General features: G+C 57.5%; 1 protein-coding gene across 2 annotated transcripts in view; it reads right to left on the bottom strand.

Annotated features, from left to right (window-relative positions):
• Nucleotides 1-20,856, bottom strand: part of AP2A2 (adaptor related protein complex 2 subunit alpha 2) — an 82,513-nt gene that overhangs the window by 8,510 nt on the left and 53,147 nt on the right. The window contains exons 5-14 of one of the 2 annotated variants that reach the window (XM_081790192.1): nt 17,970-18,099; nt 14,600-14,701; nt 11,045-11,153; nt 9,315-9,465; nt 7,839-8,007; nt 6,740-6,877; nt 3,779-3,961; nt 3,142-3,239; nt 2,497-2,728; nt 2,226-2,393 (exon numbers count right to left, since the gene is read on the bottom strand). In XM_081790192.1, coding sequence (XP_081646318.1) covers nt 2,226-2,393; nt 2,497-2,728; nt 3,142-3,239; nt 3,779-3,961; nt 6,740-6,877; nt 7,839-8,007; nt 9,315-9,465; nt 11,045-11,153; nt 14,600-14,701; nt 17,970-18,099 — 1,480 coding nt within the window. The remainder of the gene's footprint in view (nt 1-2,225; nt 2,394-2,496; nt 2,729-3,141; nt 3,240-3,778; nt 3,962-6,739; nt 6,878-7,838; nt 8,008-9,314; nt 9,466-11,044; nt 11,154-14,599; nt 14,702-17,969; nt 18,100-20,856) is intronic. The other variant, XM_081790193.1, reaches the window with a different exon arrangement.

Here is a 20,856-nt window from a genome sequence, read left to right as displayed (position 1 = left end):
AATGATTACTTTTTGATCCGAGGCAAAAGAAAAAGCCACCGAGGGCCACGCACAACACAAACCACTCACCCAAGCTGACACTCACACTTTGACCCCGCACCCCTATAAACACGTGGGGCTCTGCTTACGACCAGGGGCCATGTCGCCGCAAGAACCAGGGATGAGCCGCTCTGCCTTGAGGACTCGTCTTGAGTGACCTCTGAATGTCCCACTGAGCATTCGTGAAGGTCAAAATCAGTTTATCCGAGACTGCACCCGGCTTCATTTTACGTTACTGCGCTCACACTCTGGTCGGGCTTAACCCATGTCCATCTTTCCAGAACACAACTACCCTGAAGGGACAGCTGAGGGAGGCCAAGTACTCTCCTCCTGCCCCCCCACCCCTACCCCCGGCGTGTGGGCACGCCCACTCTGGGCACTGGCCAGGCACACCTCGGGCCAGGCCTCTGACGGCCACCTGCTTCCAGTGTGGCCGTGCTGAGCAGTTACACATGAAAATCAACGTTAGTATAAACGTTTCTCTTTCAGGTTAAGTTAAAGGATTTCTAAAAAATTACATCCTAGGTATGTCATATCACATACGAATTCTATTCCAAGATAAACGAGGCGTTACAAAACGTGTGCTCTGCGTGACGGCCCCTCCTTCCCAGCCCTGCCGAGGCTCCCCTCAGGAAGCGGAGAGTCTGGGAGAGGAGGAGCCTGGGGGACGGGGACCCCAGAGGAGCTGTCAGAGGAGGTATCAGGAGCCAGCGGCATCTGGACGTGGCCTGTCAAGGTGGTTCCTGCCCCTCACTGCACCTGCAGCGGCATTCCTGGGAGCACAGCTACTCACAGGACACTGTTTTTTACTGACACTGTTGCCATAGGAGTCTGCCCACCTGAGGAGGGTCAGGGGCAGAACTCAGGTGGCTTTGAACCTGGCTCTGAATTATGCAAGGAAGGTATCTGGCATAGCTGACAAACTACAGCCTACGTGGGAGTTATGGGGACTGTGTCGCCTCTGCCATCTATTGAAAGATCTTTACCACTGGTTCCCGAATAACGGTTCACACGCTTCTGACAATAGGCAAATCTTTTGTCCAATGAAGTCAAATATGTGCCCTGAAAGTTACAACAGACAAAAGCAAGGCTGTTCTGCTGGGAAGACCCACCTGGACAGCCACGCCCTGCCCAGGTCCCACAACGAGCTCTGCCCCAAGGCAGGCGTGCAGAGACCCACTGCCCCTTGGCTGCCTCCTCTCTCCCCCAGGAGGCCCGGTGAGGCCTGAATACAGGGCTCACGGCAGGCCCAGGATCCTCGGCTTGAGGGCCAGACACACGGTCAAAGGGACACACAAGTAGACCAGGGGAGAGGCCACAGACCCCATCAAGGAGCACAACGGCTCAGGCATAATCACGCCCTTGACAAGCCAGCCCCCAAGGCCTCGGTCTGTCTGCACACAGGCGCATGTCACCTCTGACACTCCTCTTCACAAAGGCCACCTGATATCATTAAGAGGCATTATTCACACCCCTGGGCCAAGATCCCAGAGACGACACAAAGCTCTCCAGGCCTCCTCCCAGAACGGACAAGCAGAAAGCCCACAGTCCTGGGGAGCTGGTCATGGCGCCCAGCTGGGGGTCACGGGGCAGGGCTGGCGTGTGCGTTCCCACGAAGCTGTCGCTCGAGCCAGGGAGAGAAAAGAAACAAATACAACTCTCAAAATGACACCTCCCCCAGACAGACGCACATCAAAAGACAGGTCTTCGTTTATACGTGAATGCCCTCAGCACGTCACACAGAAAAGGGAAACCGGCCCTAACCCAAGTCACTGCTGAAAACCTCTAAGAACAGGATAAGGTGTGAGGTGGGTCCGCTCTACACCAACAAAGAGCAGCCGGACGGCCTCCTACGCGAGGCAGTCCCACAGAAGAAGCGAGCGCTCACATCGTCTGAACCACTCAGGACAGAGAGGAGATGGGAGGGGACTGTAGGCCCGAGACGGCAGTCTGAAGGCCAGTCTGGAAGATGAGGCCCAGGCACCTGGGGGGGGGGGGAGCACCTTCTGAGGTCAGAGGTGAAGGAGAGGCGAGGGCTTGGCCGGGTCCCACCACTGCGTTCTCGGCACACACCTCACACCCAACAACACATTCTCCCCAGGGGGCAAATGCTCTGCTGGTGCCGAATCTCGGGGAGCCGGCGACCCAGGAGCTCATGCGGGCGTCGCCACCAGAAAGGGACCCACCGCGGCGCTGGCCGGGGCAGGCTCGGGGCCCCCATTGACAGCGGCGCTCCTCTCCCGCTTGGCCTCCTCCAGACCCGTGGCTGTGTCCGGGCCCTTCTTCTTCTTGAGCTTGGCCAGAATGGAGGACTGGCGCTCCGGAAACGGCGGCATCTCCTCCAGGACGGTCGCCTGGAGGAAGAAGCCCGGAGTCACGGCGGCGGAAAGCCCCGCAGCTCCCGGCCCCAGGGCGAGGGACGGTGCGGCAGGGGTTCTCCGAGCCACCGGGGCCTACCAGGATGTCGGTGCTGGCCACCGTGCTGAGCCGCAGGTACTCCACGGCCCGCTGCTGCAGCTCGACGTCGGCGTTCTTCAGCTGGCTGTCACTGCGCAGCACGTCCTGAATGGTGGTCTTCACCTCCGGGAACAGGTTCACGAACTTGATGTAGGTGGACAAGAGCAGCGCCCTGGTGGGGACGCTGCACAGGTGGAACTTGGAGTGCAGCAGGTGGAACTGGATCAGGGGGCTGTGGGGCACAGACGGGACGGGAGCGCGTCGTCCGTGTCCCCCTGCCCCTGCGCCCACGCACCTCACCCACGGGCGCGAGCGAGGAGTGGCTCTGGGGAACGGCCCCTGCGCTAGACCAGAACCGCTCCCGCGCAGGCAGGCGTGCGCCTCCTGTCCCACACAAGAGCACGCTTCCCTGTGGCAATGGGAGCCACGTGACCACGCATCTATTGTCAACAAGAGTCCTGACTTTTGTACGGCTTGAACGAGAATAAAAACACACGAATCCGGAGCGGAAGTGCTCTTGCCCTGCTGTCCCAACAAGCAGGTGAGGACACCTGTCAACCTCCCCTCGGCCACCAGGTGAGAACCAGGAAGCACGGAGCCGGCATCACGGCGCGGTGCTCACCCGGCTCCCACGGGGTCTCTCACCTGGATCTGGGGTCCCCAGCTATCAAGTTTCCAAACTCTCCCAGGATGTAGCCTCCCACTTTGACCAGGTTCTCGTGGCACGCCGGGGCCTGAAGAGCCTGTGAAACCGTGAGCACTGTGACCCTGATGCACAGGGGCTCGCGGCACAGGTAGAAGAGCTGGGAGGCGTCTGACGGCAGGGTAAAGTCGCTGGGAGGTGGTGGGGCACCGGGCCCACACGGGGTTCAGGCCGCCCTCCCGTACGGCCTGTTTTTCACGTTAGTGCGAGCTTCCGCCAGAGCTGCCCCGAGACCCTCCGGCTTTAGTATCTGCCCCTTCCCTGCCTTCCCGCCACTTCAGCAGGTAGGTCAGTAGCAGGGAAGCGCCAAAGGCAGAAATGCGGCCAATGCCAGCCCCAGAACAACAGCCACGCTCTACTCGGGCCCCAGGCGGGGGCAGGTGCACACCAGCATCCTCCAGGGGGCACACGCCCCTCACCAATGGAGACCCTGCACGTGCTGGAGATAAGGCTCAAGCAGAGGTGGTGTCCACAGCATAGGAGCCGGGACCTCCCAGAACGGTGGGCAGGAGACACAGGGAGGCCGGCGACGCCCGCCAGAACCCCACGCCCTATCCCGAGGGCGCGTCTGGGCCGTACCTCGAACACCGTCTTGGCAGCGTAGCCCTGCACGTCGTCGCGGTTGATGACAATCTGAATGACGCGGTACCACACCTCTTCGCTCACGTAGTCGCCGGCGATCCGGATCAGGTTCAGGATGGTGTCCACGTACCACGTGTAGTCCACAGCGTACTTCTCCGCCAAGATGGCAACTTTCAGCACCTGCAGGGTGCGGACGCTCAGGGCAGCCGCTCTGGGCCCCGCAGCCGCCAGCGCCGCGTCAACTCGAGGGCCTCGGAAGGACCTGAACGCGTGTGCCAAAGCTCGGGTGTGCAAGAAGCTTCCACCACATTCTCAAGGGAGCCCAGAAAGTTGAGATTTGCAGATTTCACTGGGGAAAGCCAAACTGCCCTCCAGGAATAGACCGGGAGAGACACGGTCCAGCCAGGTCATGGCGACCCTGCACCGCCGCCACGGACCAGAGCCCGGGCAGCCCTTCCCAGCAAGCCCGCCTTCAGGGCGGCAGGGCTCTCTGGGTTCTCCTGCTCTGGCCAGCCTCCCTCAACTCTGCACGGGGGACCCCACCCACTCATTTACCCCCACGCCCTCCAGAGGACTCTGCGGGCCATACGCACTGCCCAGGGGCAATGGCACTGGGCTGACCCAAAGCAGACCCTCGTCCCCACCCACGCCACCTTCTTAGGGCACCAAGCCCCCCAAACAGCACCAGCCGCCAACGCTAGACCGTGTCCCTCACGCAGCTGCCTGTCTTTACCTCCCTGCTGCGTCGCCCTCCTGAATGCGCCCCCAGATCTCCTGCTGGGGCCTGGACCACCACCCACCTGCTCTGCCCATTCTCTGGCCTCCGCGGCGACCCTCCACAGTGATCCTAGAGCATCATTCCAAAATTCAGGCCGCATCACTGCCCTCCATCGGCTTCAATCCTTCGAGCCCAGAGCTCACCCCGAAGCTGAGCACTCGGGGCCTCTCACCGTGACACGGGACAGCAGCCTCACTGCCTCTGCCATACATGCCCTGCTCCCACCGGACGGAGCCGCCTCCTTGCCACCCAGCTGCCCACCCCCAAGTACCGTCATCCTCTCAGGACGAGCTCACTGCCACCTCCTGCAGAACCCCCCAGCACTCCATGACAGCGACTCCCGAGGGCCCCCCCGGGGTCCAGAGCCCTGCCTCTGCCAATCCTCACCCACGCTACAGGCGCTCCACCACCTTGCCTATGACCTGCACTCCTCGTGGACAGAAAGGCCCCGCCATGGGCAGGGCAAGCAGCACGTCCAGGTACGGACGCCCAGCAGCTAACACAACCACAGGACGCATGATACGACACACCAGGCTGGACAGACGGCCAGACAGAGCATTTACCGCAAACTCAGAAGATCTGTCTTACCCCTCGTATGACTGAAACTAACTGAGCAATGCCATTCACCGTGTAAAAGGGAGTAAGAGCCAACACGGAACCGGTTAACATTCAAAACCTTAAAAACCTACCCAGGGGTACCTGGGTGGCTCAGTCGGTTAAGCGTCCGACTCTTAACTTCAGCTCAGGTCATGATCTCACAGTTTGCGTCTGGTTCTGCACTGACAGCCCAGAGCCTGCTTCAGATTCTTCCCCCCTCTCTCTGCCCCTTCCCTTGCTTGCTCGAGCTTGCGTGCTCCCTCTCTCTCTCACTCTCTTTCTCTAGCTCTCTCAAAAATAAACAAGACTTACAAAAAAAAAAAAAAGAAAAACCCACCTAATCACACAGAAGACCATGGCCCCTCTTGTCTCAGCTCAGGACACACAGAACCACGATGGTAACAGTGCCCCAGTGAGTACAGTCCCCAGAACCTGCTGCACCCGCACAAACGGGAGCCCAGGCCCTGCTGCCTGGCCACACTCTAAACGTGACCCCACCCCTACCCCACAACAGACTCCCCTCTCCCTGCACGTCTATTCTTAGATCTTGCACCCCATCCCTCCTGTCCCCCCGAAGTGCCTGCGTCCTCTCTCCTGGCTGGTCACCCCTGTCCCTCCTGTCCCCCCGAAGTGCCTGTGTCCTCTCTCCTGGCTGCTCAGTGGTTCAGCTCCAGGGCTGCTTCCTCTGAGAAGCCTTCCTTGACCTTCTTTCTTTTCCAGGGCAGCCCCGCTCTTCATCAAAGCATGCCCACGTGGTAATTAGGCCACGCCACTCAGCACTAAAGAGCCAGTACCTGCCCCAGCCTGGCCACAGGGGCCAGAGCCATTAGTAAATGATCCCCTAGAAGCCTGAGTGTCCAGCTATATGCGGAGCCACATGGGCTCAGAAGCTCCCAGCCTCTCATTTCCAAGCCCAACAGCAGCCCAGGAGCAATGCTGAGAGTCAGCTGTGGGGAGCTCTGACGCTGGGCACTTGCCCCCAGAGTTCCCAAGGAGGCCTCAACGGCACTTTGCTCCCCAGAAAGACAAATAAGACACACTTTTCATAGGATGAGAGGCTGCGGGACCGCTAACCTTAGCAGCTGACCCCTTCACACAGGCTCACGCTGAGCCCTCTGTGAATCACACACACGCTCGGGGCCCCTCTCTGCTGGCCACAGGCTACCTGTATCATGATCAGCGCTTCTCACGATAAGTATTTGCGGAACTCTTGGCAATCTGTTTGGCGTGCACACCCGCTTCGCCGATGGTGGCTGAGCTCGATGCATCCGAGAGAGGCAGGAGCACAGGCTGAGCACATAGGCAGTAAGGCAAGGGTCAAACTTACAGAGCGGTGCCCACAAGTCTGCACTCTTACTCACCTGCGTCGCAAAACTACCTCACTGTGAGGGTCCCTGTTAGCAAGGGCTGTTTCAAGTCATTTCCAAAAGCCTGCAAGGCTCCCCTGAGAACGCGGCCTGGAAGCTTAAGCAGAGGGATCTCGACCCAGGACCTAGCGGATTCCCGATCAAGCGCCAGGGCAGAATCACACACTCTAAGGAAAGGAAGTCCTGTGGTGGCAGCGTGGCGGCCTTCAGACTCACAATCTCTTCCCGGATGGAATAGTCGGCCGTCTCCAAGTAGCTCAGCATCTCGGCCACAATCTGCTGGGCGTTGCTGCGGTCACACATGGCGTAGAGGAGGTCCACGGCCCGCTGCCGCACGCTCACGTCCCGCTCCGTCTGGGGGCGCGAGGCAGAGTGAAAAGCCGCACGAGCAGAGCCCGGGCCAGGTGACCAGGCCACGCGGCTCAGGCACCCGACTCTGTCCCAACACTTACCTGCGCACTGCCCCCACTCCCCGTCTGGATCTCGGGACCACCCCCCTCCCCACGACAGACAGGTCACACGGAGCCCCTCGCTCCTTGACTCTCCCCACCCAGAATCCAGCCCCGTCCCTGGGGGGCAGTCAGAGGCCTCTACTGTATGGTCCCAGACTGGCACCTTCTGCCTCCCCCGGGAGCTTCTCAGAGCGCTGCTCTCGGGCCCCACCCCACACCTGCTCTTCAGCCTCTGCTGCGGAGTAAGACCCCAGCTGCCCCTCGGCACGGGACAGCCCGGGAAGCACCACTGCAGGACCACGGGCCAGAGCAAGGGCAAGTCTTTCTGAGACTGGCAGTGACTGATAACGAACACCAAAAGCAGGGCCAGGCCCTCGTGTGGCCTCTCGTTCAAAACACACACCAAAAATGCGAGCACACAAAGGAACGGGGTCAGGCCAGGGACAGAACAACGGGCTCTGTGGCCTCCCCCCTGGCCTCGCGTTCTCCAGCGCACCTAGCACGGCAAGGAGAACGCAGGGGTGCTGTCACGGCCGAGCCTGCGGAGCGAGCCCACACGGCCTGCTCTGGAGGCTCACAAAGGCAGGTAACAGGCGCAAGTAACCTCAACCTGGCTCTTCAACTCTGGAATTTTAATTCCTTGAGAAAAGCGGATTTTCTTTTGCGAATGGTGACTTTTCTCAGAGACAAGGACGAGATGTTTTATCTTTCTACCAAAAAGAACAGTTTGTGTTGATTCAAACACCTATCGTGACTCGGGTACGCGCGGGACTCGGCGCTGGGTACTACGTGCTCTCAGCCCGCCTCACAGAGAACAGACCCCCGGGGACACGGCAGCGAGAGCCCGAGGACAGAGCACTCGCCTTCAGCGCGTTGATGACCGTCTCGATGTGCGTCTTGACGGCTTCGTGGGAGAACTCGGAGCTGGCCAGCGTGCACATGCTCTCCAGGGCCAGGTAGCGGAGGTTGGTCTCCCGGTGCTGCAGGAACTGGCCCAGCTGGTTACAGGCGCGCACCAGCAGGTTCGGCTCGCTGCACGGGCAGGAGAAGAGGGGGGCGGCTGGGGGCTCCTCGGTAGGAGCCTCACAGACAGGGCCACGCACAGGTCGGCGAGGCGGGTGGCATTCGCGGCCACGGCACTGCTAGAGGAGACCTCGGGGCCCCCACACCGGAAGCCACGGACCCAAACCCTGAGGTCAGTTTCGCAGCGGCTCAGCTCGCTGCCCCCTCGCGCGCAGGATTCCACAACTTCAAAGAGGCGGTGGCGGCGGAGGCGCCGTCCCAAACCAAGCTCCTCCTGAGCCTCGGCGCCGAGCTGGCGGAGGGAACGCTCCGGGCTCTCGCCGAGCGGCCGGAAACGTCACCTCAGCCAGAGGCAGCCAGCCGTGGTGAACGGCTGAACACAGGCCTTGCCGTGGGAAGAGTCCCGAGAGCCGCGTGCACAGAGGCAGACACGAGAGGTGGGTCCCGAAGCGCCAGCCGCCAAGAAGTTTCCGCCACCCTGCTGCTCACTCTCCGCTTTACCTTCGTGATGTTGTGGCTCTTTAAACGCATTCAATAAAGACCAAAAGGCTTCCTCTGACCTCTAAAGTTTTCTTTTCAACAGTTCCCAACCCTGCTGAAGTAGGACTCTCAGACTGAGTTTCTGTGACGAGAAACTACGTCTGTCCAAAAACGTCGAGGCGGAAGGTGGCCGGGAGAGGGTGGGCCACGCCTACCGTGCCCCCACACCACCTTGGGTGGAGCGCAGCAGCGGGCACTGGTGGGGGCCCTGGCGGCGTCTCCCACAGCCCCGCATGGGAGCCACCCCGGCACGCTAACGGGAATGCTAAAACAAGGCACTGGGCTCAAGGCCACGGGCAGGAAGTCAGGCTACAGGAGCTGAGAAGAAAACGCAAGGAAGCAAACCATCCATCCCCCATCCCCAATCTCTCTGCTCGCTGACACACTCGGCCACGGCCACCACATCCCCACAAAGGCCTCAAACCAACGCTGGCTGTCGCTTCGTGCCGCGGGAAGGCAAACGGGGACACACACGGACAGGCCCCCGCCCCCCTTCCTGTGCGGTCACGGGACAAGCCAGGCAGCAGCAGGGTGCTCGGGACAAACAGGAGAGGCCCTCGGGGAAAGGTAACACCGCGACAGATGGTGCGCAAGTTCTGAGGCCAGAGAGAAGCAGCGGAGGAGAGACCAGAAGAGGAGCCTGCAGGGAGCACGCACCCGTCTGAGGAGGGCAGAGGCGACCTGTCCATGTCGGGGAGCGGGTAAGCACCCGACGTCACCCAGGACGCTTCGGGGAAGAGGCCGGGGAAGGAGAGCACCGCCCACTGCTGACGCACCTGTCGTGGTGGATGATCAGGCTGATGGTCTCGAAGAGCACGGCGTTCTTGGCATTGGAATGCTGCACTTTTTTTGACTTTGGTGGTTCCTGGGCTTTGTTCAGAATCGTCTCCAGGCACTCGGTCAGGCGGCCTCGCACTGCAGGGTCTTCTGGGCGAGACAGAGCGCTGTCGGGCCGGGCCCCCCAGAGCCACCTGCCCCCCAGCCGCACCACCTCACAACCAGGGGGAGACGGCTGGCCAGCACATGCTCCCCATCAGAGTGCGCGGCTCTTTCCAGCGAGAGGATGTAACTGCCTGGCGCCACTGCACGTACATTTTAATGCAAATGAGATGCATAACACCTTCGTTGAATTAGAAGAGAGAAAAGAAAATCTCGGAGACGCAGACAAGAAATATAAAAGTTGGAAAGAAAGGGGACAAAAGATTTTTCCTCCACTTTCTATTTCCAATAGAAATAGAGACACTGTTATCAAAACCAACAAAGAGAAAGAAATGTTAAAAATTCTAATGAAACCAGAAAAAAGAAATAATAGACAAAAAAAAAGAATAAGAAAGCAATAAAAATATCAAATATCAGACACAACCTGTACAGCATGTCCCCCAAAGCCCCCAGCACACCCAGGGTTAGCAAACCCAGCCAGTCAAGAAGAGCGGAGCCCTGCAGACGCAGGTGGGGTGCCATCAGGGCCCTGGGGAGCTCCCCCCACTCCCTGCCCCGGGGCTTGAGCAGAGAGGTGGCCAAGCCCTGAAAGGAGAGTCATGAGGGAAACACACCCACGAGTGAGTGGAGACACCCCAGATCTCAGAATGAAGGAGCGGGACGGCCACCAGGCCGGGCAGGGCCGGCCGGGGAGGGAGGCAGAAGTAAGGAGTGGCTGTTGGGGAGGCCAGTCCTGCTCCGGCTCAAGGGAAGTCCCCCCACACGAAGGCTCGGCTGCAGGTGTGCAGTTCATACTTCAGTATGGAAGTAAGAGAAATTACTGGAATCTAACAAAGAAATATCTTGCACAAAACCAATTAGATTAAAACGTAAAGGTTACAACGAGCAATCGGTGTAAAGGACAACTCGGAAGAATCTACATCCTTTGATCAAGAAATTCCATTTCTAGGGATGCCTGGTGGCTCAGTTGGTTAAGCATCTGCCCTTGGCTCAGGTCATGATCTCAGTTCATGAGTTAGAGCCCCACATTGGGCTCTGTGCTGTGCACACAGAGCCCACTTCATATCATCTGTCACCACCTCTCTCCGCCCCTCCCCTGCTTGCGTGCGGGCATGCGCGCACTCTCTATGTCTCAAAAGTAAATAAATAAAAACTTTAAAAAAAGTTCCGTTTCTAGATACTTACCGTATTAGTCAAAAGTAACACTTTGCAATAAAACGTGAACAGAAAAATATCTCCAATGTGTATATTAAGGTTTTACAGATTATTAACAACTTAAAATACAGAGCTTGTAAGCGTTTCCAGTTTTACTGAAAAACATTGTTTCAAAAAGCTGCACAGGACAGATACCATATTATCTAAAAAGCAGAGATAACCCCAAATCCCAAGAAAATTGTGAGTTCTCTACCAGCTGCTCTGGGAAAGCCAAGATGTGTGGCAGCATCATAAAGGACCCGCAGAACAAGAACTAGCAGCAGAAAAGGTCTTGTAAAGATAACAACACAAGAGTAACCCTACGATGCTGAAGCAAACCCCTCTCAGACAGGTCTGTGCTGGCAGCTGTTACCTGGGGGTGGATAGCACTGTAGCAACCTCAGAAGTTTCACGGACAGCCAGGGAGCCGGGACAAAATAGTAGGTATAATCCTGAAGGTCTGTTGATGCAGATGTCACAATCTGTAAGACAACACAGGGTGCGGACGGGTGTCATTTAGAGAGGCCCTCAGCGTGGTCCTGAGGTCACACACTACCTGAGAAACAGTTCCATTCGATGAGCTAATAGGGACATTTAGTTGTCTCCTATTTTAGAGGTAAAGGAGCACAGCCGTGCCAGGCTCCCATGGAGAGCAGCTGCCCGCTGTCACTTTGGGGAACAGCCCACGCACTCTTGCTGTGCAACGGCCGGCCCACTCCGTGGGCACAAACCAGCCTATACCACTGACCCAGAACCGCTACAGAATTCAACAGACCAGAAACCCAATCATTCCTTTGTGGAGCAGAAAGTGAACAAAACACAAAAAGGAGAACTTCAGTCCCCTCAGAAGGGAGAAGCCCTCCAGCGCAGACCCCTGCCACGAGCTCACCGGAGGCCAGACAGCAAGCTTCCTCCATTCGTGGCTCCATCTCCTTGTCTATCACAGTCCTTGGCAGGGCAGACACCCCCTCCACCTTCCGAATACACGACCGCCCCTAAGACATTTCACTTCCACTAACACACAGCCCAGTGCCTCCCCACCTCCTGTGTCTGCCAGGGAAGTCAGAGGAGCGCCGCCTTACAAAGCCACAGGTGTGACACTTTAGGTCCTAGGTAAACACATTCAGGAAGGTTCACCTAATTCCTATACTCAGCTGCAAGACAGCAGCCTGGACCCAGGAGGTGGCCCCTCCTGCAGGGAGGTGAGCCCCATGCTGTTTGAGGCATGGGCAGAACAAGCAGAGCGATAGATAGAGGGCACACGGGCAGGCACTGGAGGAAGACGGGGAGCAGCACCGTGCTCCTCAGGACAGGGGGGCCAACACAGGCCGTCTCGTGCTGCTAACACCACACTCAAAAACTTACAACTCTAAACGTACACATTTGAAACAAATATAAAAAAGAAAACAATGAGTAATTTACCTCAAAGATCTACAGAGAGTAACAGATTAACCCAAAAAGTAGAGGAAATAAAAATATGAAGCAAAACTAGCCGGGGAGAAAAAAAACATAATAGAGAGGGCAACAAAATCAGAAGAATTGCTGCGACTAATCGGGAAAGGGAGAAGGTGCAAATACCCGCATCAACACCAGGAAGGAGGCAGCACTACGGACCCCCGTGCGCAGGATAACTTTCTGTCGATACATCTGAATATTTAGACACATTAGCAAATGTCAGGAAAGTGCAACATAACCAAAGTGAATGAAAGGACAGAAAATACAAAGACTCATAATTTATCAAACAAGTTGAATCCATAATAAGAAATCGCCAACAGGGATGCCTGGGTGGTTCAGTCGGTTGAGTGTCCAACTCTAGCTCAGGTCATGATCTCACGGTTCATGAGTTCAAGCCCCGCATGGGGCTCTGTGCTGACAACTCAGAGCCTAGAGCCTGTTTCAGATTCTGTGTCTCCCTCTCTCTCTGCCCCTCCCTCTCTCTCTACCCCTCCCTCCCTCCCTCCCTCCCCTCTCTCTCTCTCAAAAATAAATAAAACACTAAAAAAAATTTTTTTAAAAAGAAATTGCCAACAAAGAAACCCCAATCTCAAATGGCTTCACCAGTTACTTAAAACCAACCCATAGTAGTTTACAAATAACATTTTAAGATATCCTTGAGGACAGCATTTTAAAAATAAACTGTATAAAGATATCTAACAAAAGATAAAAGAACCTCCACTCACAAAGTTATAAAACGTTATTGAGAAAAATTAAAGACTACCCAAATAAATGGAGAGGTATGCCATGGTCACAGATTCAAAGACTCAATACGGTAACGATTTGAATTCTCTCAAAACTGACCTACAGATTAAAGGCAGTCCCAACAGGATTCTTGGGGGAACAAGACACGTGCTCCACTAGACATCAAGACTTGTCCTCAAGTTCCAGTAACGAAGACAGTGCGCCGCTGTGTAAAATGAACAGAGATGATACCAAGGGAAGGAGGCACAGACAGAGCCCCGTGGTTTGTGGTCAAGGCGGCACTGTTGGGGGGGGGTGTGGGGGCAGGAAGGCCTTTTAGGACTGGATACATACAGACACCAGTCCCAGAGTGGGTGGTCAACCTAAATGAAACCCCAGAACTGGGAAAGACCTCATAAGTAGGGCAGAAAAAGCACTAACCACAAAGGAAAGGATTGGTGCTTTAAAAGGAGGAATTTCCGACCATAGAAGACCTCACCAAGAGAGTAAAACGGCAAGTCACAGAGTAGGACAAGATTTTTAAACACAGGGTAGACTGAAGCATACAGAGATGCCATTTTCGGAGAGCAGTAATAGTTAAAAGTGGGCAATTTTGTTTGGTTCAACTTAATCTAACCAAGAAAGTGCTCATATCTAAAATATGTAGAGAAACTTCTACAAAACAATAAAAAAGCTAACTCTGTAGAAAAGTGGGCAAAAGACTTCTTAACAGGCACTTCACAGAAGAAGATGTTCAAGAAAGCAATAAACACACAGAGCTGCCCAACCTCACTGACCCTGAAGAAAACGGACACGTAAATCACGAGACCCCGCCACGCCCCAGAATGGCGAACATTTAAAAAGCCAAGATGCAGAGCAGCGGGAACTGCACGCCGCTGGCGGAGTGCCCTGGCACCGTCCCCTCAGGTGAAGCGCGGCCACCCCACCAGCCAGCAGCGCCACTTCCAGGGACACACCCACTAGCAATTCTCCCCCTCTCTCTCCCTCCCCCTCTCTCTCTCTCTCTCACACACACACACACACACACACACACACACACCAACCGAGGCAGCAAAGCGGTTCCCAGCAGGTGATTCACAGCCGCCTCAGCGCTGGGCACGTATGCTGTGTGTTCAGACAAATTCTACAGCGTCAAAACTGAACGAACGGCACACAGGACAAATACGGCCATTCCACAAGGCGGAGCATAACGGGACCAACATAAAAGAGTGCACCCCATACGCGGGATCCATCTGTGTGAAGATTCAGGGCGCAGTCAGGGCTAGACAACAGAGGTAAGGACACCCGCTCAGGCAGCAAAGGAAAGGAAAGCAAGGAGCGAGGCCACACGAGTGAGGACAGGGCTCCCCACAGCAGGGGGCCCAGCCGGCACCCCCGCCCCCACCCTAGGCAGCACGAGTGTGAGCCGGGCTGTTTCGCTCCGTGCACCTTCCTGTACAGACAGGACACTTCTCAACTGACAAAAAGGTTGAAAGAAAACCCAAAGAATTCCCAACCAAGAAGAGTCCTCAGTCCTGAATTTGCAAACTGAGCCAAACACCTTGTACTCTAAACAGCAAACCAACGTATTATTTAAAATTATCTTGATAATTTTATTTAATTATTTAATTCAATAATTATTATTTAATATTAATAATTATTTAATTTAATAATTTAATAAACCAACGTATTATTTAAAATAGCTGAGACCAAACTGCACCCTGAGACCCACTCCCATCGACAGACTCACCCTGCTTAACCTGGACACGGCCAGAGAGACAGAAGTCTTGAACTCCTCGGGGTTCTTCTGGGCCAAGGTGGTAATGAGGCTGGTGGCCGCGGTCACCACACCCTGGAACAGACACAACAGATACATGCTGTGACTGCAGCCAAAGTGCCTGGCTTCTCATTGCAAAGTCATTTTCCGAATAAAACTTTAAATGGAGAGCAAAGACCTGTAGTCCATGGGCCAGATTCACAGATCTCTAACAATCAAGAGCGCACATACCCCATTTTCTTTTTGGAGCTTCTCTTTGCAAGCCTGGACACGTGGCCCAGACCCCTGCGGCAGCGGAGGCCCCATCCCGACTGGCCCTCCTGCCCTTCTCTGGGTCTGGCCACCTGTCTGGTCCTGTGGGCAGCTGCATCACTGCTGCCCCTGATTTGAATCACTCTGTGTGGGGGCACCTGGCTGCCTCAGCCAGTGGGGCGTGCGACTCTTGATCCTGGGGTTGTGAGTTCAAACCTGACACTGGGTGTAAAATAAAATCTTGTAAAAAGAGAAAAGGGGAAGCTGAGTGGCTCAGTCAGTTAAACGTCCAACTTCGGCTCAGGGCATGATCTCGCGGTTCATGAGTTCGAGCCCCATGTGGGGCTCTGTGCTGACAGCTCAGAGCCTGGAGCCTGCTTCGGATTCTGTGTCTCACTCTCTCTGCCCCTCCCCCACTCGTGCGCTGTTTCTGTCTCTCAAAAACGAATAAACGTTAAAAAAAAAAAATTTTTTTTTAAAGAAAAAAAAAATCACTCTGTGTGGACTGGGGAGGGAGACATTATTTAGACTCCAGCGCAGAACAACTGAGAGAGCCCACTCTTCCCCTTCTCTGGAAGCAGTCCAGGCTGTGTCCCCACCACACTGGCCCCCGAAGCACCCCAGACCCAGGCGAGACTCCTTCCCTGCAGGGCCCCCACACAGCACCCGGCCTCAACGTGCGGGGACTCTCCCTGCAGACGGCTGTCCCGGCACCACCAGGAGCGGCTCCCGGCAATCCACATCTCTTGAAGGCGGATGCTGGTGAAGTAAAGACGCCCTCACAGATACGTGAACAAAGGAATGCCACTACCGACGGTGAGGACGAGGACACAGCCCAGGAGAGCCCTGGCCCCCCCGCCGGACCCGGCTGGCCATCCTCCACCGTGCTCCTGAGCAGGTGGGACACGACCAGCATTTCGAGCTGCTGCGAAGCTTCGAGGACGGCAGCTGGCGGCCGCGGAGACCGCGGGGGAGAGCCAGAGCTGAGCGCTTCCTTCAGCCTTCCAATGACAGCGTGAAGGCTGCACCAAACGGACCTAACTGGCCTCAACGCCCACTTCTCAGCGGGCAGAGTAAGTACCAACAGATTCCCTTCGCAAGCCAGCTCTGACAGGTCAGTATTTGTGAGCGCGCAGGTCCCACCAGGGCAGAGCTGGTCCCCACGGCTCCTAAGCGTGTGGGGCTCGGCCTGGCCCACCACGAGGACAGAACAAATCTGCGCGTTCTGAGGAGACTCCTAAAGCACAGTGTCTCACGTCCTCTGCACCCTGCAGGGGTCTTCGTAGGAAGGGCAGTGTGAGAAGACCGGGGCAGGCCCAAATGGCCCTCGGTGCTGCCCCCCGGCCACAGCCCATGGCCTGCCCCCCCCCCACACATACACACACCCCCTCAGCTCTTCCACTGCTCTCTGAACACAGGACCCACAGGCGCTGGCTCGCCCTGCCACCCAGCTGACACCCCTCTGGGCGTTCTTTGACCTTGAGACCAAAGAAAGCCAAGTCTCAGGCCTCCTTCACCGGCAAAGCCAGGAAGTCTCTGACACGGAAGCCAAGGCCACACGGAGGACAGGCGCCAAGAGAACAGTGAATGTGGGCCGAGAACGGCAGGATAAAAGGAGGCGGGGTGATGATGGGCTCAGCCCTCCCGTGGTCTGGCTGGGCCGACCCCTCCACCTCTCCCGCTTCGAGCTGGGTTCTGGTGGCCTGTAGCCAAGAATGTGCCAGGCAGCGCACCTGGTGAAGCAGAGTCGTGTGCATCAGGGCACCAAAGCAGACCCCACAGCTGGGGCTGCAGGATCTTTGGGTGTCAGCGAGAGGAATCCTGCGGGCAGTTGGGATAGTCCCCGTCACTCTGACAAGTGCTGGGGGTGGACGTCTGCTGGCCAAGGGCTTTGGTGTCGGTTGGCCGTGTGGCTCGGGCCCCCCAAGCTGTCCCAGTTCTGACCCTCCGTCACCTCCTGGTTCAAATCCGCATCTATGTGAAGCCGTTCCGTCTCTCCGAGCCTCGGTTTCCTCAGGTGCGAAACTAGAAGAAGCCCCACTGCCTCGCAGGGGCTGTCTGGTGGGGGACCCGTGGCCTCAAGCCTCACGGCCACCAGCATGGCTTCTGGGCTTTACCAGCAGAGTCTGAACCTGAACAGACTGAGGGTGACCCGGCGTGCAGGCCTAACCCTAACCCCACCCCCCCCGCCCAGGCCCTTCCACCTCTCCCCAGGACTTGGCCACAGAGGTGGAGCTCCACCCTCAGGGAGGGCTGCCGTGCTTGGACACAAACACCCAGTAAACGTGGGCAACGACAACGTGGGAACAGCCCCCAGGGCGGCCGCAGCACAGCAAGCTTGCCGACACGGCCACCGGCTCTCTCCTCTGAATCTGCACGCAATGATCATTTATTTTTAATTTTTGAGGTAGGTTCGTTTCTGGGAAAAAACATAGTAAGCAGCTTGCACACTAACCCCCATCTACTCAGGAGGAAACCCTGTGTTACATTTCAATTCTCTCAGTGTTACAACAGAATTCGCACAGCGCAAAGCCACTGTGCCGAACGCCTGCTCCAACTTGACCCCATCTCCTGGTGTCACGACCCTGTATGCCCCGGCTGGTGTGGACCGGACCTGTGACCCATGTCAGACCACAACCACCAAACATTCCTGTCTACGACACAGGGAGGACACTCGGGCCTGGCCTGTGGAGCAGTCGTGCAGACTAGCGAGACTGCGGGCAGGAGCTTAGGCGGGGGTCACGGACGCCCTCACCACCGCCTGACAGACAGGCACACCACACGGACTGCCCTCCCTGGACAGGGTGTCTCCAGAAGCCGCTGAACTCGGTCTTGCCGGTCTGTGCGGCCCCAGCACACGGGAAGCCTTGCGACAGCTAGCTCTGGGGCGGGCTGGAGGTCGTGTCTGCAGGTCCCACCCCAGGGAAGGAGGGGCCCCTCCCCCTAGCCACAGGAGCGCACACAGGCTCACAGGCTCAGTGGACTAAGCTCGGTGTCCCCTCAGAAAGCACCGAGCTGCTGTTTTTTTAATGGCTATCCCAGAGACGGTCACTTGGTGGGGTGAGCAGGACCCTGGTCCAAAGGCACTTACCAAGTGCTGGTCGTTGAGGAGGTGCACCACGCGGGACGTCCAGTCACCCATGGGGACGAGGTCGGGAGACGTTCGGTACAAACGCAGCAAACACAGGGCGGCGCTCTGCTTCACGCTGTCCATGGTGTCTCTGAAAGACAAACACCGCTGGTCGCTCGAGAACACGGCTGGCACCCCACGTGGCCCCAACAAGCTAAGCATGGCCCCGAGCCTCACAGATCATACCCCGGAGTAACCTGGAGACCAGGTCGCTGCACCCTCCCGTGTGATCCAGCCCACGCCCACCGCCTCCGAGAGGTGTCCGTGTGGACCACGTGCGGACAGTGACAGACGGCTTCTGCTCTGAAGACCTGCCTCAGGCTCCTGCCCAAGACAATCAACAGCAAAGAATCCCACCAGGAAAGGTGTCTCATCTCCGAAAGTGTCAGTTCTGGTATTTTTCCCAACTGCTGAATAAGACCTCGGCTGTGCAAGACTGACCATGTTCAACTCATGCTCCTCTCTGCTTGGATCACGGTATTTTTTTCAAAACTCAGTTAACAACATACAATCAAAACAGAAAGAACAGAGAGCCTTGCACTGCCACAAAACGCCCCCGGCGATTTCCTCCCGTGTCCAAAACCCCTGTCGGGTGCCCTTGTGAAGCACCCCACCCCCTGCTTCTCTCTGTGCTGGGACAGCAGAGGCAGGGATTCAAATGCCCTCCTGCCCCTTCGTGTGGTTGACTGTGAAAAGTAGCCACTGAGCCACAGAGCCCGGGGTCCCTGGACCACAGCAAACACTGAGAAGCTAGGTCAGAACGACTGCAGACAGCCCAGGAGAGAGAGGGACATCTGGAGGGTTTCCTGCTCCGGTTTTAATGCTGGCGGCGGGCAGAGAACGTCCCCAGGGCTGTTTATCCCTCCTCCCCACCAAACCCCAGCCAAATTCCGCTGAGCCGCCCACCAGGGAACAGCCCAGTGGAGGCCGTCTGAAAAAGAACACGGCAGGGCGACGGTGGAAGCAGTGGGGGCTCCTGCTCCACGTGGAGGGGAGAGGAGGGTTGGGGGCCGTCGTCACCATTTACCTGCCTCATAGCTTTCTTGGCCCTAAATCCAGCCCAACACAAGAAACCCTCAAGCTGCTCCCCATTCTACCCCCGGGAGAAACTGCCTTCACAGAAACCCCGTAGGATTCTACTGCCCCGGGGGAGCAGTCCGTCCCTGGCCCTCTCTGGCCCCACACCATCCTCACAAGGAGCAGGCAGCACGCCCCGCAGGCCTTATGGCAGAGCCGCCCCAAGTCACCACTGCGTTTCCGTGCTCGCACGGGAGGGCCTTCCTGCCCCCGGGACCTGCACCAGAAGAACATTCGAGGAGAGGGAAGTACGGCATCCGACACCCCTGGGGAGGCCGGGGAGGCCACTGCCCGCTCTGTGTCAGTTCTATCTTGGGCCCACGGCCCAGTGCCCGGCACCCTCGCTTCCTGAACGCCTGCTGGGGGCCGCCGTCCCGCCCCCAACGCGCCAACTCCAGTGCAGTTATTTGACTGTTGACAATCTCCTCTGCATCTGCCACCCCTGCAATGCCTCAGTCCATCTCTGGCCGTCTCCAGCCTGAGCCCTTCACCTTGAGCTGCCCGTGGGTTAACTGCACGTTCAAGAGCTGGGAATGGCGTTCGAATAGGGCTCGTGGGTACCACGCGGCCTGAGCCTCTTGGTGTAGGCTTGTCTGTGACCTCGATTCTGACAGGTAATCCAGCGGGGTGGGCATGACCGCGCCAGGTCCCCTAGGCTGTGAAACTCGCAGGCACGGCTCAACTGTCTTCCCGCAGCAGGATTCTCCCCCGTCCCGTCCACGCTGGGCTTCGCCGTGTGCCCCCTGTGCCCTTTCACTGTAGGTGCGGTCCGTCCTTTACTTCAGGAAAGCGTTCTTCAATTGCCATCTGAATGCTCTCCAGAGATTATCTCTGTTTTACGTCACACTCGTCCAACAGGCATTTTTCAAGCACTTACTGTGTACCAGGTATTGGTCAAAACGCTGGAAATAAAGCAATGGCCACAGCAGACAGAAACCTCAGCCCCCAGGAGCCTGCCTTCTGCGGGCGGAGGCAGGCAGGGCGCAGACGTGTTCCCCGGTGTGCGCCAGGAACGGGGAAAGGGCCAGGCGGCAGCCAGAGCAGGGAAAGGGGTTCAGGGAAGGCCTTGCCCAAGCTGGTGCAGCCCTAACGAGTGAGGAAAACAAGGTGCCGTGCGGCCCTGAACCCACACCCACCCCGGTGGGGTCCGGACCCGAACGCCCCGTCGGGGTCACTCTGCTCACATCAAGTCCCTCGAGTCTCTTCTGTCTTAGTTTGCACTCAGGGCGGCCACCATGCCCCACAGCTCTCATCGGCAGACGTGGAGTGTCGTCTCGGCTCCCCACCTGCTTCCTCGGCTCTGCTGTCCTTCCAGTGAGTGACCTGCTCCCGGCGTGTGTCTGTGAGTGCCCCGCCCCCCTTCCCGTGGGGCCTTGCTTCCGGCCTGGCCTCTCCATCTCCCTCTGGTGGCACACGCCTCGGACAGACACTCCTCCGGGGCTTGTGTGGCCACAGCCCTTCTGGTCACTGGTGCAACCCAGGGCTCGCCCCGGAGGCACAGCTGAGCCTCGGGGAGGAGCGTCCGTGTGCCACAGGGTTTGGGGCGGTGTCCCGGCATCCAGAGCGCCGTGGCCTCTGTCCGCACTGCCGGCCATCCTGGAAGAGCTTGGTCCCGACGAAGTGCCCGGGCCTGGGGCCCTTGTTGAGCCAGATGTGTCACCAGGGTGTGGGCCCTGGGTCAGTTCCCCAGCTCAGCAGAGTCCGGGAACACGAACGCAGGACCCTGCCTCTGCCATGCCCCGTGGCACCCTTCCAGAGCGGCCTACTCTGC

The sequence above is a fragment of the Panthera onca genome, chromosome D1 (genome assembly GCF_046562875.1).
Source record: "Panthera onca isolate mPanOnc1 chromosome D1, mPanOnc1 haplotype 2, whole genome shotgun sequence".
In the NCBI taxonomy this organism is placed as follows: Eukaryota; Metazoa; Chordata; class Mammalia; order Carnivora; family Felidae; genus Panthera; species Panthera onca.
The sequence above is the reverse complement of the archived record's forward strand: the minus strand, read 5'-3'. Positions and strand labels throughout refer to the sequence as shown.